A 17,539-nucleotide genomic window follows, 5' to 3' on the forward strand; every position below is an offset into this window, starting at 1 on the left:
CTGAAATCGAGTCACCTTGAACAGAAACATCGAAGCATGTCTGCCATCTTTGCAAAGAAAGTAATCATTCTCTCATAAAACCAATCTGTAAGATAAATAACAAGTTTAGTTACTAAGACTGTATGGACTACATGTAACGTAAACACTCGTCATGATTTCCCAGTTTTTAATAACACTTTTTATTGGTTGAGTCTATTCCATTTATCTTCACGAAAAAACTGGGAAGTAGATTTAACTAAATTAAGAGGTTTCATATACATGTATACATATTCTCAATGAAGCCTTGAAGGTCAGTAATTGCAAAAATGTCCAACTTTGTTAGGAAATACCTTGAAAATGCACTCAATAGACTTTGTACACGACCAAAGAGGTGGCGTCAGGATACTACATTCATTCCTGCTTATTTTACTCATCTACAGAACTAGTAGTACAAGTTCCCAGTTTTTTCTTGAAGATGTTGAAACTGCGTAGTCCACGAGTCCATGTGGTGTAATAATTCAAGAACAAAATTCTTATTTTTCAACGTGTTTTGACATTAATTAATAGTCTGTTTCAACTAAGTGTGGCTAAACTCTGCAGCCTGCAGGACCAAAATCTGTCATTTCAAATAAACCTGTCCCACACAAACACCACAAAAATGACAGGCCCTTGTTTTCCAATTTTATTTAAATTTTATCATGCACAAAATTGCAGAGAAACAAACTTTCAAAAGACATGAATTTAGATGGCACAATCCCAATCACAATATAACTACATTTACAGACTTTATCATACACTGTCATGACTGTTAGTTTGCCCCACTATTTTGGAAGACGTCATGAAACACTACTGCAGCGCAACTACATCATCAAACGGTCAAGGAATCTCATCTTGTCATGCCTGTGCTGCGCTTCTTAAGTTCTTGTCAGTCATGTCAGTGTCACGCCACAAAACACGTCATCCCAACCACCATATTTAACACCAAATTACATATTCGGGACAGCAAATTAGCCCCCAATATAACACAGAAAAGCAAATGAAATACCAAAATACATCCCAACTTTATCAAATGTCACCAAAATTACTCACCTACCCTCCAAAAATGACGGAAAAATCACGAAATCCCATGACGCTTTGTAGCGTGATGAAATGCTGTTTATAAAATTCACGGAAATTTTATTCGACATGTAGTTCATGTTTCCATACAAACGGAGCTAGTCTGCAATAAGATAATTAATAAGTGATTATATGAACATTAAGACACCATGTATGCACATATTGTACATCAGAAATTAGTTAATTTGGAAGAAATCTCTCCACTTTGGTAACAATCGCGTTGACAAGACCAACACCAAGTACATGTTGCATATTTTATCATAAATGACTTCCAGTTCCACCTGCGTGACGTGCACACTGCATGCACGACAGTACGTACGTGAACGTCCGTTGGTGGGCGGGGCTACATAAACAGCAGTTTTAATTTCTTTGACTTGAGCACGGTGCAGAAGGTGGACCGCTTTGCACATGTGATGGGGCCTGACTTAATTTGCACATGTGATGAGGTTTTGACAAGAGGGAAAATGTCTGAATACAAGGAGAAAACGCAGATGTTGCAATCCCATGATGCCCTTGTTGGGGAAGGCACTGCTAAAGGGGGGGGGATTCATAATTTTTCAACTATAAGAAATAACTAAGAGTAACTGAGTTTTAATATTTCAACTCCATTTGCAATTCCAGCAAAATTATACAAAAGAATTTCTAAAAACACTCTCCTTAATTGCCTCTTAGAGTTCAAAATCTAACTGCAAAAGTAATGTACCATTTTTAAGCCTACATTATACATAATGCCATAAAATAAACATTGTAGTTATGAGAACAGCGTCTTAATTTCAGGCAGGGAATGAAACAAACTTTTTATTGGAGTTCACATTCATATTTCAGCTCCAACAGGAATATTTAAATGAATTCAATTCAAAACTCTTCTTCTTACTTATAAAGCCAGAAATGGACTTGCCCCTGTATAACTCAACAACCTCATCTGTCCAAAGGTTTGAACATCATCCATCAACCTGCGATCCCACTCCAATCTACACCTTTAATTTTCCGAAAGCCCACTACCAACACTGATTCAGCCAGCAGGCATTTGCAGTGGCTGCTCCTATACTCTGGAACAGCCCCCCCCCCCCCCCCCCCCCCCCCCCCCCCCCCCGTCCAAGACTCACCCTTGATCAACTCATTCAAAACCCAGTTAAACACATACTTCACACAGTAGACAGTGCTTTGAAACACCCGTAGAAAGCACTATATCAAGGTAATTTTATATTATTATTATTAATTAAGTTGTATAAAAAAACTTTCTGAAGTTGCCTTCAGGAAACTAAACAATCTAGATAATTTCACAGCCAAGAGTACAAGAAGCAGCTATGCATTATGAATAAAATATAACAATGGTCAGATTACAAATTCTTATTATCATCAAGATTCTTAAATTTAAATGTTATATCGATGAGTTAATGAATTTGTATTTAAATATACCGGTAGTGCTTTCATCAAGGATCAAATTGCTTTACATAACAATTACCCCTACTCATAGGGCCCATGGAACATTCCTCAATGCATAACCAATTAACCACCTGTGCCCTGACAGGTACCAATTTTACCCCTTGCGGGGGGGAGAACCAACCATGCAAAGGGTGTTGCTCAATTATCAAGGACACACGCAGGCTGGACTTAAACCCACAGATCTGGAAGTTGATGCTCCAGACCATCGAGTCAGCAGCACATTAGTCACACAACAAAAAATTACTTTGTAAGTTGCCTTCAGTAATAAACAGATTATACTTCATCAAGGATAAACAAAGACCGTGTCTGAAACGGGCTTCCAGAGCTACGGCTACGTCTATTGTCAGCACGTCCCCGCACATTTTCAATGGGCGTGGACCTAGACCTAGCTCTAGACAGTTGATTCGGATGCAGCCATACATGCATTGGCATGTGAATTAAAAGAAAAAAAACTTCAGCCATCTTGGTCTGAGACCCCGCGGGTAAGACAATGACAAATCAACATGATCAAGGAGTCCCAAACTGTATTGTCCATGGACCATTCTACTTTCTCTCAGCTTCGCCTCAAGAAAACAGTATATGTGTACAGGCTTTCGGGCAGAACAAACAGAAACACAAGAAGGTCACCTAGTGAAGCTATGTAATGTACCATTTGTTCTCATATTAGTAAATATATAGGTCAAAGTATTACTCCGCAATATCCTCCGATTGGGTTTTTGTTAATTTTTGGCTTGTTTTACAGTGGCGATGAAGGTCCTTATCTCCATAGGATTGAGGGAGACAGTCAGCGTAGAAGGTGGCACGGGTACCGGCTTGACAGCTGAAAAGTAAAAAAAAAAAGGCAACAGACGTAACTCCATGGGCCGATTGCTATTAGCAATCTACAAATTGTCTATTGGTGAGAACTTTTCAACTACAGGAAAGATCACTTTACGGCAAGGGGCTGAACAGCTTTCTGACTAATTGTCATTAGTCACTGACAGGGTTACTGGATATATTGATTGACTGAGATGGTTTTTATTTCACTCCAGTCGAATCTCAACGGTCCGTTAGTCATAGGCAACAAATTTGAGGAAGTGCAATTTTCAACTTGTTTGTCATTCAGTCTGGAAAATAGAACTACTGCAAAGCCTCTGCAGAACTTTTTTAACAGAACCAAAAATCAGGTCATTTTATCATTATTTCTATAAATGTGTCCACAAATGCGTGAGTATTTTTCTTTATCTGAGACACATTTTGGCGATGTCTTGGTCATAATTCACTAAGGTTGTATCTTTCATTTCATACATCATACCTGGAGGTGTAGGGGAGGGGCTATCTGTGACGTTCCACTGCAAGCGTTTCTCATCAGCTAGTGGCTCATTGGCTGATAGTGTCATCTCTTCAAGATTGGTGATAACAAACGGCTCAAATAAACCCTGCAAAAAAAAAGAAAAGGAAAAGACTTTTGTTTTACAACCTGCTCTATGCAGAAGAGAAGAGACCTTATGATGTACAAAATATTAAAGGTTCCCACAGTTGTTTGCATCCACAACAACTTTATTCCAGGGTGAAGCCCAGTAAGAATAGCATTTTAAAAAATTAACATGAAGCTCAAATTCAATAAAAATAACGTATCTGTCCTGTTAAACTTCAGAAAATTTCTCTCCATTGAAGGACAAAAACCCAAAGACTTTCATTTGTAATCAGGAAAAATTTACCTTCAGTTGGAATTTGACTTTTTGGGATAGCACAGGATCTTCGTCAATGGCAAACTGGTTTTCAGCTCGGATCAGTATGTTGCCGTTCGTCCAGCTTTCTAACGTCAGCAGATGAACGTTGGACGGCAGCGAACGTGACACCATAGATTTCTGTTCAACAAGAAGAAAGATTTCAGAAGCAGAAACTGTAAACTTATACAAATGTAGCAATTTGATGCAAGTTTGTCCAATGACTGTTTGGTTTAGCAATGAATATACAAACAGGCATGACACTGATTTTTTTTTTTTCAAAAATGACTCTTTGACATTTTTATCAACATAAAACCCGGAAGTGCTTTGAGGGTCCCTTAGAAATGCACAACAAAATTTTAAAGAGATGGTTAACTGCACATAAAGGTGCACTGTTTTTACTCAGGTTAAAAAAAAATACTTGTATTAACTTAATTAACATTACGGCATCAAACCAAGAAATCAGTTCACCATACACAAAGAGTAAAGCCTTGTTTTGGGTGACTTAAATGGCAAAATAACCAATCGCTACCTACCATTGTATTGAATTTGGTAGCCCAGTCTGGCACCCACTGCGAGAACGACAGCGAGGGCGCCATATACAGTTCCTCTCCGAGCAGCCTGTGTGCTGCAGCAGCTTTGTCAACGGAGGTAAAAAGGACGAAATGTTGGCCGCGGACGATAAGACCATCCCCAAACTGACCGGTCTCATTCAGAGGCTCACCAACTCCGCGATGGTCATCCCCCAGGGTGCGTCGGTGAATCTAAGGTTGGACAATCAAGTAGGAGACATTGTTTAATTGACCATTCCGGATTCACCCACAAGCTCCGCCCACGTTTGGTTTGCGTCGATTTCTCAAAGTGACTGTGAACGAGTTTTTAACAAACTACTTTGGTCACCTTACCTAAAATTCTAATCTGAGTGGTCGATGCTAACAAGAGGGTCACCAAGGAGAAGGCCATTATTTGAAGTTCAGAGTCTCTCACAATTTTGCCTCCCCCCCCCCAAAAAAAACCGACCATTTTTATTGGACCTACCATGATTTCCAGGGAACCATCTTTCATACTACTACCTCCTTGAGACCTGTCGGTCATTACCGTCATCTGCATCTTGTCGTCCTGCAAATTTCAAAGACATTATGAATGACTTGGACTTGAACCTAAAGAAAGAACAATTAAAATGCCAAAACGTCTACCAAACTCAACTTAAAAACTTAAATAACTTATCATCTTGGAAATCTTTATTGTAACCCGTCACTACTGAAAACTGCTACACAAATCAATTATGACTAATATGAGATTCAAACCAGACACCTAGCAATTCACTTCCAAGCTGCATCGTCAAAGTCAGCTAAAAATTCTACGTACATGTAACTTATCATACAAATTTTGTCCAAGCCTGTCTGTATTTTCTGATTTCATTTACATGGCCCATCTTTGATTAAATTTTGGCCAATAGCCTGCCACAGATGGAGTTTTGTCACATCCTTAAAATGTTATGTTTCTGTACCGTGATAAATGCCCGGCTGTTGATGGGGTAGTAGTTCCCAGACACTGGCTCTGTGTTGTTGTACTGCCAATCAAATCGATGATCCCGGCTATCAATGAAATAAAACAATGCTTTGTTTCAATAAGATTCAGTTACATAACCCTTTGTGTTTTATTCTTTCTTGTCTCTTAATTTTTTTTTCAAATCATCAGAAAAACAACTTACATTCTCTGCAGGATTTGCCTGCCATTGGCATCCGTGTAGAAGGTACTGTTGGTCTGTAGATCTGTGTCGAATCGGGTGATAATCTCCTTCCCTACACGATCTCTGCTCAAACAGAAAGGAATACAATGGAATACTTTCCCAATTTTTAGTCCCCTCCTGAATATAACGGAGGGAATGGGAACAATTAGCCTTTTACTCATTCCTACTTAAAGGCCTAGTGACGGCTACCTTTTGCTAGACCCACAGGTCCAAGAAATTGCGGGAACCGAACCGCTGACTGATGGGTCCCTGCTTCTTAAAAGTGTTCTCAACTGAGACTTTAGGTACAGCCCTGGTCTTGTTTAAGGTCTCACTGGATGTAAGTTGGGTAAGGTTACATTCACTGTTAGGCTGCATTTCTAAATTTCTCATGTATGCCACAGTCCTTCGGATTTTCTTTTCTCCTCTTCAAATGAAACAGTCAAATCCAATCAAATCATGATCAATTCGACATTTATTTTCACATTGACATCCTCAGTGAAAATGCATATATGTATAAAATAAAAAAAATATGTGTAAACAAAACATTCTTCACAGACGATATGTAATTGGTGTAAACATTAAACGATGTCAACATAAAGGAAAAAGGTGAAGCACTGCTTTTGTACCTTTCCCGGGGACAGGACAACAACTACACGGACGAAGACAGAACAATAACTTTAAGAGTGAGACCCAGTACTCACTTAATTGGAATAGGGCCAACTGTCCACTCAAACTCAGCAAACTCTCTGTTGTTGTAAAGTCTGATAACCTGACTCAACCATGGCTGGAACTGCTGACGAACTTCCGTGGCAACCGGCCCCTGTCCATGTGGAACAAATCTGTATATTAGCACTTGTATGTTCATCTTAAAAACAAATTGTATTTCACAAAGTAATAACATCACAACAGATCACTGATAACTAATAGCTTGAATAGCTTAAAGGTAGGATGGACCATTTGCCATTTGTGAATTTTTTTTTTCAAGCAACAAAATTGCTCAAAATCTCAAGACAGGTGCTTAACAACTAACCTGATGAAGTTTTAGCTCTGTGAATACTATATATATTTCAAGAAAACACAACATTTTGGATCTCGATTTCATATTTTGAATTGCGCCCCCTTGTGACACAATCCCAAAATTAGCATTCGGGACATGATTCTCATGTAGCCGATTGTAGCTACGTGCTGTCACACACTGTGAACTGACGATTGTCGCTAATAATAGCAACCGTGCTTGCACGAGTGTCATGTTAACACTTGCATGCATCCATTCATGGGTTTGCCCAAGTACAAACCAACTACCAACAGAAATTTCCATAAATGTTTCACTTGACGCCTCTTTGGAAATGACCTTCTTTTATTGTTTTCTTCAAAATGACAGCATGCAAGAAAGAATTATTTCACAGAGAGTTTTGTTTCATTACTATCTTTACACCAAGCAAGCTTTTCAACAATAATTGGTCGGTTACTTTTTAGCTGGCTGCAAATGGTCCACTCTACCCTTAAAAGAAATATGAAACAAGCTTTACATAATCTATACCTGACCCTGCTAGATCTTTGAACAGATTAAGCAGAATCGAGGAAGGTAGAGTTTTACTATTACACGGGAATTAATGACACTTAAACTCCCAGTGAAATGGATATGGCATCAGTACACCATGGGATATGTTGAAAGGTCTAGAAAGATCCTTAGCAAAAATGAATCTCAGGTAAGGATGCAAGAAGTATTAAGAAATCATACCTTTATGACAGTCAAGCCAACGGATGTCCCGTTGAACAGGTCCGTAGGTGTCTGTATCAGCGGCCTGAAAATATAAGCACCAGACTTCTGGGAACTCTTCAAATCACCCATACTGCTGGTGTACCAGTAGAAGGACTGTCGGACAGACGTGGATTTCTGCGATTTCTTGTCTGTCATAGACTTCAGAAGGCCTGTGGAGCCGTCAAACGTCAGACTCAGGAACTAACGTTGGAAAAGAACACAAGAAAAAAAATGCTTCAATCTTCTGTACGAAGATAGTTTAGGTTTTATGGATCACAAGACATCGTAAGTATAAACAAGTCAATCGCAAGCCTGCCAGACCTAAGTCAAGTCACAAGAATAGGCATTTTTTAATCATTGTTCGTAACCAGTGATTTGTGACTACACTTGTGAATTGAGTTGTTATTGACTTGTGACAGGGTCGTGATGAGCTTGTGATCCATCTAAAGTGCTTCATCTGTAACAGTAATTACATGTGATGTATTGTAATTAAACAGGAGAACACAGTGTGGGAACATTTGGTAAATGTAGGTAAATCCCTATAAATGCAATTCTTGGTTAAAATTGCAAAATGAATTTTATACCTGGTTTTCAATGGTTGTGTCTGCGTTAGGTTTGAATGCTTCAGTCTGGCTTTGGGAATGTCGGCGTGCTTTCACGCCTCCCTGGGAGGCCTCAGCAATGTAGGTCTGAAACCCAAGAGGGGGTAATGTGACTTGAAACAGCAGCTCCTTGGGTGCGCTGCCTCGATTACGACGTACTTGCTTCGTACCCTCAGACACGTCTTGCAGCTGAGTATGTTAAAAAATGCAATGTAACAAAAGTTCCATCACTGCTAAAGAAAAGGGCAAAACATTTTTTTTTAGCTTTTTTTTTTAGCAATTTAAGATCAATTTAAGTCAGTCTGTGGCTCAGTCTGTCGGTCAGTCGGGGGGGGGGGGGAGTAGGTCAGTCAGTGACTCAGTCTGTCAGTCTACAGTGACTCAGTCAGTCGGTAAGTTGGAGAACAATTGGCTGACCCTCGTGGTCAAAAAAAAAAAATACAGAAGCTTTGTTTGTTAAATTAAAGGTCTAAAATACTACAAATTAGTAAACACAGTGGCAACAGGGAAAGGGTATAGTGTACGATTAACTAACAATACCTGTGTGGTAACTGGTTTCCCAGAAGGACCAGTAATACTGTAGTTGCTTGTCACTGGTATCCGGACCACAGTTGTGACTTGACGTGCAATTGGATTATAAGCCGTTATGGTGAACTGGAAATAAAATAGAACAAAATAATAATTGTGTTGTAGTCGAGTCCATCATAAGTCCTCAAAGGTCAATCATCCAGTTTCAAGTCAAGTCAAAGGGCATTAGAATTAACTGTGACAATAACACTCCTTTAATTTTTTTAATTTTCATCTGTTACTTGACTTGACTACCATACTGATAGCTCGGAAAAAGTTAGGAGACAAATCAATTTCACTTCACTCAAACCAGACACATCTTTACCTTTAATCTAAGCCACAGCCTACCTGTTTATTGTTCACAGTAAGAGGACACACACTGATGTTCAGATAGTCACAGAACACAAACTGCGGCGATGGCACAGAACTATTCTTCTGCACAAGTTTTCCAAGCACATCACTGACAAGTTCCTACGAAGGGGTGAAACAATTTGCATAAATTCAACAAATTTCAGAGTGACGTATCAACTGTGAACTTTCAAAAGTGGAAAATAATGGGACCTAATTTTGTGTTTAAAATAAACACTTTTTGTCCAGGAAGGAAGTTGGGAATGACGCTTGTTCTCGCTGGACTGTGTTCCAAAGGATGCATTCCGAAGGAAATGGGAATATTCCAAGCTTTAAGCCAGTCCCTGACCCACCTTGCATTCAGCTCTCCCTATGGACAGTCTCTCAGCGTAATCATCAGACACATTCTGTTTCTCCGTTCCCCTACCACAGAAAAAAAATAAGTAACCGTATTTATTCCTCAAAGAGATCCAAATCGCTCAAAAGTAAAAACATAGCCTGAGATACCAGACCAAAAACTGCGATTACTAAAACTGGTCAAGATCTTGTCTTTGAACTGTAGAGTACGAGGGACAGTGTGTACTTCTTTGCACTATGATCCAGCTAAACATTATTGTCCAAGAAGGGCAATAAATAAATCCAAAATTTCAACACAAGAACACACTTTAATCAACGAAAGTGTCCTTTACTTGCCAAAAATCTAACCAGACATTGATGACCAACTTACATCTGCAATTGTAATTTGTAACATTTTGAATATTAAACTGGTAGATCAACAATTCTGGAATGGACTTACGATACAGCGTCATGATGTTGAGCCACACCCATAAACTTTCCTGGAAGAGAGTTTCAAAATGATGAATCATTATAAAATGAAGCATTATTTATAGGAAATTTGAAAATGTGTAAAAGCTTGCTCCTAATCTGTGAACACTTTGCTTAGATCTGAATTTCAATCATACTTACTTAGAATGTTAGAATTTGTTTGAAGCTTCAAGTTGGGTAGAAATGAGCCCCACACCTCCAACTGTTTGCAAACCTACAAATTCAAAGAAATTTGATATTATACTTGGCTTAAATTGAAAAGAAGTTAAGTTTCCAACAGAAATGATATTTCTGGAATCATGACTTTGGGTGTGGATCCATGGCCATTGGGCCCATGGTACAGTTTTGTGACTTTTTACTAGCAATTTCTGAACACAGAATGTGACAAGTTCATATGGTTCTGAAGGGCTGAATACCTCAGTTGGTAGAGCACTGGAGTTGTATTCAAAAGGCTACAGGTGCGAACCCCGTTTCAGACAGTTTTCTTTATTCAAAAATTGAAGTGAAAAATGATTAAAACTGAATATAGTCAGTTTTTCCTTTCAATTTAATGAGCACTATCAATCCGCTTGACGTGTATACAAAACAATTAGGAATAGACCTTTATCATGCTGCCACCATTTCAGTCATGTTCCCTGTGTTATGATGTTTTTTTGTGTGCAAAAAGGAACCAGACTATTTTCCTTCCAGCCTCGCTTTGGTTACGTTGATTTGAATAGGAAAAATCAAGATGGCCGCAACATGATAATGGTCTACAGGAAAAAGAATTGCAGGCATTACCTGAAGAAAGTTGTTCGTCTCTCGGACATATCCCTTGAGCCCAGGTCTGCTGGTGAAATAACCGGTCCAGAAGGCGTGAGGTTCGTCAGCATACGGGAAGAAATCATCGTTTTTGATGGACCATCTCTTGGGCACTTTATTCAAGTTGTACGTGTAGCAGGACGGGGTGGAGTACAGTGCATGAACCTTAGTTTCATTTTGCTTTGAAGAGAAAAACAAGACCAAAACAAAAATGTTTCAAAACCTCCTGTTTATCTTTATATAAAACCACATCTAAGCATGCATGGCCGAGAAGGAATAATATTAATAGTGGGTATTTATTAAGCCCTCGTATCCACCAGGACTGGTGCTCAAGGCGCTACATCATTATTACCCCTGCTCATTGGGCCCGTGAAACATTCGAAATACCATCTCAGCTCCCTGGGGAGTATACAGCTCGATGCAGCCTGTTAGGCGCAAGGAAGCTAATTCAATCACAATAACCATCTCTGCCCTCACAGGTACCCATTTACTCCTGGGTGGAGAGAAGCAATGAGTGACAAAGTGCCTTGCCCAAGAACACACGCACCATGACCCCGGGCTGTACTCAGGCTGGAAGGGGCGGGGAGCAGTGGTGCAGTTGAAGGGGAGTTTGGCAAATATGAGTAGTTAAAAATGAGACATGAGTACTTGATACTGACCTTTGCGTTGACATATTTGATGAGTTTGTCCAGGTTTTTGTACCACATGGGAGCGTTACTGTACTGGAAGTCAGATCCCATGGTGAACATGATGTGGTTGGTGCCGTACACATCATTCTAAGCAAAAAGAAAGGCCAGCAAAATTAAATAACAAACAAATTCAAGGCGTAAAAGATAATCAGGTTTATCTTCAACATCCATTTTTGTTTCAATTTAAAGTATACCTGTCCCTGGGCAAGTCTGACAAATTCAGCGACTCTCTCGTCGACGTTGTAGTCAAATAAATTTGGGTCATCCTGCATGCAAAGATAAAACCAAACGAAGAACAAACCATTATAATTATAACAACGCTGAACATGTTCTGTACATTTGACACATTTATTTACAGAGTGCAAGGTTTTTAAAGATTCTCTTCAGATTTTTCACGATTGATCAATAACATTCTGAAGCAACCAACAATTAGCGCATTAAAAGTTAGCGCATTTAACAGTTCAGCGTAGAATGTTGCCTTGAACATGTTGAATGTACCGATCCCAAATTTGCACTCACATGATTTGTGCATTTAATGTGCTGTGAACACAGAATGGTTATCATAACAAATAATAAAACATAATAATAACTGGTATTTATAAAGCAACTTTGCCAAAGGATTCAAAGCGCTGTAAGCAAAGCAACAGAATTGGGAACAAATGAAATCAAAACAAATATGTTCTGAAGAGTCCCTTAAACTGTTCAAGTTAACATGCATTCTGGATAGTGATGGGCAGAGAGTTCCATGTTCGGGGCCCAGCAACGGAGAAGGCATGGTCCCCTGTATTCCTGGTATGGTGAGGGATGACCAAATTGGCTTCCGAGCAGAGATCGCAGAAGCCTATGATTAGAGCTATCAACTTGGGCTCATATTATACAAGAGAATACGCAATTGATAACGAAGAGTTAAATAGTTTACTCACCATGATCGGGGGGTCAGCACAGTAGACATCATAGCAGAACCCTGGAGGTGGTCCGTAGTGATAGTACAGAGCTCCAAAGAACAAGTCTGCCGTCTTTCCGAGGCTAGGGGAAGCATGCCAGACTCTCTCCATGGTGTGCGTCTTGATTCGTTCGGCCTTGTCGAGGTAGTCTAGACGTGCAAAGTACAAGCTATCAAATCCCATCTAAGAAAATCCAAAATACAATTTTCAGCAAAAACATGCATACACAAGACTAATGTTATATTATTTCCAACGTATCCCTCATTTTAATGTTATGGAATATCCTCTTGCACAGGCAAGAGTCTTTGATATGCGAACAGATTTAACGATTAATTATGCAAAATATGACTGCGTCTCGACCTAGAGGTTGTGACCATTCAGCAAGCGCCTTTCATAACCATTGGGCTTTCCATAACCTGTTGTTTTACAAAAACATGGCTTCCAATCAACAGCTTAGTCCATATTTCTCAGTCTGACTTCGATTGGTTGGCGCGCAGGGTGGCATAACATTTGTATTAGATTTTGGTTACGGAGAGGGCTTCGCTAGACAATGGGTGATACTCAGACAACATTTTGATGGCACCCTCTACAGCATTTACTATTACCTGAGCCACCAGTGAGGCATATTCCCTGGAGTGACCGAAAGGATCAATCTGCCAGGCCGTCAGAGGCTTGCCGCAATCCCCAAAGTTTTCCTTCAGGAAGCGCAAGCCAACTGTCATCTGATCAATGATGGCATTGTAGTGAGTGGACGCTTCGTCATTCATGCACCAACCGCCGTTGACAAACTCCAAACGACCTGGATTATTGACAAATATTGTCGTTAAATAAACGAGACAAACTTGGTCGCAAGTGCACAACATTCTACTCGATTGCTAATGAATGGCTATTCACTTGAAGCGTTTTTAATGTCTCTGGTCTACACAATGGTGTGGATTTAGCAGATTCATTTGTGTTATGGGATAATCCTATACAACATGTACAACAGCACTGCCCGACACACAACTGAAAAACGGTCAGTCAGTCACTGAGTCAGAAAGTTTATGAAATTCTGTTATTATTATTATTATTTACACGACATAAAAACAAACAAACAACATAAATCACAAAGTACAAACAAACAAGAATGAAAACCAGAGGCATGCATGTAGGCCTATGTCTGGAAGTGAAAAAGTTTACCTAAAAACTGTGACCCAGAGGCCTTCAATTCCAATACCTTCGGCTCCACACAGAAACATAAATATATAATAAATGTACATGTAGGTACAAAGAAACTAGGCTGGTATTCACCTTCATTGACGAGTTGTTTGACTAAAGCTTTCGTTTTGTCGGTCTGCTCATTCCACCACCGTGAGAAGAACGCAATTTCCACGTAGATGAAGCGTTTAGCGGGATCTTCAACCAACTCTGCAATGACTGTGTCGAGGATGTACTGTACCCCGGCATTCTGAATTTTGTTCTTGTCTAGCAGAAAACATCATGGATAATTAATAATTGATTCAGGATCTTTCTGAGTTCACGAGCACAAAGGACAAATAGTAAAAGAGCAAAGGCAAGCTCCTGACATGACTTAATGGACTTGAAGATGAAATAAATCTAAGAACATTTCTTGCTTACCAGAAATCAGCTGGGGATTGATAAGAAACTTCATTTTGGTTAGTTATCTTGCTTGTAATATTGCTTGTAATTGAGGGTCGAGTTGACATGGTTGAAGCCTAGGGCTTAGGACTCATCAAATCTTGGTCAGAACTAATCTGATCTTAACTTAAAGAGGGCAAGTTGTTGCAGAATAGAAATAACAGAAAAGAATAGCAGCAGAAATTAATAAATAATTAATAACTTGGAATGAATTTGCAGTTGTAGAATTTCCAAACATTATCAGAGATTGCTTTTAAAAGAACTGGTAGATGGAGCTTGGACCACTTCTTCTGGAAGACTGTTCCAGGTGTCAACAATTCGGTGTGAAAAACTATAATTTGGTACATCCAGCCTACATCGCTGCTTAAAGGGAATGTACATCATTGGCTTTTGCTGTAATTTTCAGAAATGAACTATTTGAGGGGTTAGTATAATAGATCAAATATTGTTACACTGATATGTTTGAAATTTTGTGTTCGAAAATGCTGGAAAAACTAAGAAAAACAAAAACGTTCAAGTAGTCTGGTTCCCTGACTCCACTAAAGATAAAATGGATCAATTTATAGATGCCAGAAAATTGTAAGGTAAGGGAACCAGTCTAGCTGCTCTGCACCCGTTAATGAACATGTAACAAATGGCAAACAAAATTTGGACTGAAAAAAAGGTAAATTTGGAGCAGTAGTTGAAAAATAGTTAGGTTTTTCCAACGGTGGTCGGCCGACCACCGTTGGAAATGTATACAAAAATACAATTTTCTTGAAAATGACTTCACACCTGGTGCCATAATTTTACAGGATGCTTTAGACTGTCATTTACCAACATTCTAGTAAGGTATTTCGTAACAACTTGGTAGTTTTATTTTTTGATGTTTACAAATGTTGTATTTATATTCCCTTTAAATAATTTGTTGCAGTGACCACTAGTTGGTGTTGATGTTGATGTACATTGTACCTGAAGGCTTAACAATTTGTTCCACCTCTACATGATCAAATTCACAGAGAATCTATTAATTTGGCAAGGTTTGAAGTCTTTGACTTGATTTTATTTTTTTCCAGTTGGGTTTCGTGGTATTACATATGTGTGTATTAACTGATTGCCACATTCACAATCTGTTCTTTCTTAAAATAAATTTGGAATAGAGTAGACTCTTGGTTGGTTGGTTCTTGGTTGGTTGGTTCTTCTCCTAAATACTCCACGTGGGAGTTTATACAGGAGGCCAGAAACACCAGGGCAAACCCCTTCTCTTAGCGATGAGTGTTTGCTGGGTTCTTTTACGTGCATTACACAACACGCGGGACCTACAGCTTAACGTCCCATCCGAAGGACGAAGCAATAATGGTTAAGTGCCTTGCTTAAGAGCACAAGTGTCCGCCTGCGGGCTCGAACCCACGTCACTGTTGCCTCTGAAACACCAGAATGTGAGTCCGGTGTTCTTAACCGCTAGGCCATCACACTCCACTACACAGTGCACAGAGGACGGTGCATGTCACACGGTACCACTGCCACCTACTGTGGAGATTACCAATGGGAATTTGCATTGGCCGTAGTTTTCATGAATTGTGAATGGCTCAAATCAACATACCGCCATAATAGTACTGGTCTACAGTCTTGAGCCAGCCAACGTCATCGTGTGTGTGAGGCACAAGATGAACGTTCAGCATGCCAGGAACTGTTGCTGGGCAGCCCTTGTGGAAAAAAGAAAAGAAAAATAAGAAATACATCAGGAGGTCATTCACATTTCACAATCATGAAAATGTGAATGTAAATTAACAATTAATAAGAAGGAACATAAGGAAGGTCCATAATGACCTCCTAGTCAAGATCCCTAGAGGATGTTTCAGGAGGAAACCAACCAAGTACCAAGTACCAATAGTACAAGCCTTTTGCTATTTCAATTGCACATGCGCACATCAAATTCAATGATTTAGTTTCAAGAGATAAAAAGTTTGCCACAAGCATGCAAAATCATAGCGGGGTACCACTACCAAACAAAATCAAAGAAAAGATCTTGTTTTGAAGTAAATGCAAAGTGTTGATTGTTGTTAACGGCACCATGGTTTAACTTTAAGCTGTTTTAATTATACATCATGTACATGATGTATGCTCCAACCATGGAGCTGATTATGGAGCTATAGCTCCATGCTCCAACTAGCATGACTACATGTAGCGAATGTCGGACACTTCGCCCCATTTCCACGTCGCCCCATGTCACTTCGCCCCTAACCACTTCGCCCCATCCCCACATCGCCCCATCCCCACTTCGCCCCATCCCCACTTCGCCCCATTCCCACTTCGCCCGATCCCCACTTCGCCCCATCGCAACTTCGCCCCAGCCGTTACATGTAAAAAAAAAAAATTCATCTACATGTATTTTATTGGCTTAAAAACAATTGCAACAGATTCACTAATTGCTTACCAACGGAAAGAATTAGCCCACCAAATGAACAATTCATAACCAACCTCTCAAGCTATCACTCTCCCCTACCGAGAAAAAAAGCATGAACTAAAAGATCCAGCTTTGTTCCCAACCCGGCTATACCAACCCGTCTCCCACTTATAGAGAATGACAATACCTTTGACATCCTAATTTCACTCTTGGAGGAACCAATCTACATGGGGCGAAGTGGGGATGGGGCGAAGTGGGGATGGGGCAAAGCGGGGATGGGGCGAAGCGGGGATGGGGCGAAGCGGGGATGGGGCGAAGCGGGGATGGGGCGAAGCGGGGATGGGGCGAAGCGGGGATGGGGCGAAGCGGGGATGGGGCGAAGCGGGGATGGGGCGAAGCGGCGATGGGGCGAAGTGGTTAGGGGCGAAGTGACATGGGGCGACGTGGAAATGGGGCGAAGCGTCCGACACCCCATGTAGCATGACTAGCATGACTAGTGCGAACAAAAGTTTCCATCTTCACTTCAGGGATCTTCTTTTTACAGTTAACACATGGTTAAGATGGAATTTTCAAAAAGGGAAATAAAGTTCGAAATATTTGTCTTATTAATTTTATATTTTTTCTCATGTTTTTAGAAAAGTAAAGTCCAAAACGCCATAGCGTGTACACCCATATGCGGATGTCGGTTGGGAGAAAAAAATTCGCCGCCCAGCCTACCGTACCACTACCACTACCAGGCATGCCGGGTGCTCGATGCGGCAGGAAAATTCAAGGAAACACGCGCCGCACTGCAAGTAAGTGTTCTGCCTTGTTTTGAAGGGTTACGGGGGTTCTGTGATGCCTACCTTGTATCCACATGTTGCCAGAACACCTCCTGATGAAAACGCAAGAATGGACAAGAAGGCAAGGAAATGCACAGACATTTTGGACACCGATTCGAAAACAACATGAACGAAGTACGTGAAAGTATATTTATTGGTCATGTGCATTAT

At 40.1% G+C, this 17,539-nt stretch overlaps 1 protein-coding gene across 1 annotated transcript; it reads right to left on the reverse strand.

Annotated features, from left to right (window-relative positions):
• Window positions 1–2,692: 2,692 nt before the first annotated feature.
• Window positions 2,693–17,518, reverse strand: LOC119731660 (lysosomal alpha-mannosidase-like). Its single transcript, XM_038204865.1, has 23 exons — window positions 17,393–17,518; window positions 15,744–15,846; window positions 13,814–13,987; window positions 13,129–13,322; window positions 12,503–12,706; window positions 11,774–11,845; window positions 11,550–11,666; window positions 10,870–11,070; window positions 10,231–10,303; window positions 10,061–10,100; window positions 9,618–9,687; window positions 9,265–9,387; window positions 8,890–9,003; window positions 8,332–8,538; window positions 7,727–7,948; window positions 6,687–6,805; window positions 5,965–6,066; window positions 5,761–5,848; window positions 5,289–5,369; window positions 4,787–5,014; window positions 4,242–4,391; window positions 3,836–3,959; window positions 2,693–3,361 (listed from the first exon to the last, which is right to left on the reverse strand). The coding sequence occupies exons 1-23, from the start codon at window positions 17,468–17,470 to the stop codon at window positions 3,261–3,263; spliced, it is 2,985 nt and encodes a 994-aa protein (XP_038060793.1). The 5' UTR covers window positions 17,471–17,518; the 3' UTR covers window positions 2,693–3,260.
• Window positions 17,519–17,539: the final 21 nt, after the last annotated feature.

The sequence above is a fragment of the Patiria miniata genome, unplaced genomic scaffold, assembly GCF_015706575.1.
Source record: "Patiria miniata isolate m_02_andy unplaced genomic scaffold, ASM1570657v1 HiC_scaffold_24, whole genome shotgun sequence".
NCBI lineage: Eukaryota > Metazoa > Echinodermata > Asteroidea > Valvatida > Asterinidae > Patiria > Patiria miniata.

Bases quoted from the DNA above. Each gene is read 5' to 3' on its own strand.
- LOC119731660 (XM_038204865.1), bottom strand. From the start codon at position 17,470: ATGTCTGTGCATTTCCTTGCCTTCTTGTCCATTCTTGCGTTTTCATCA. The intron at 9,688-10,060 runs GTAAGTCCATTC...TTTCTGTGGTAG, and splicing joins CAACATCATGACGCTGTATC to GGGAACGGAGAAACAGAATG. The intron at 5,015-5,288 runs GTAGGTCCAATA...GTCCAACCTTAG, and splicing joins ATGGTTCCCTGGAAATCATG to ATTCACCGACGCACCCTGGG.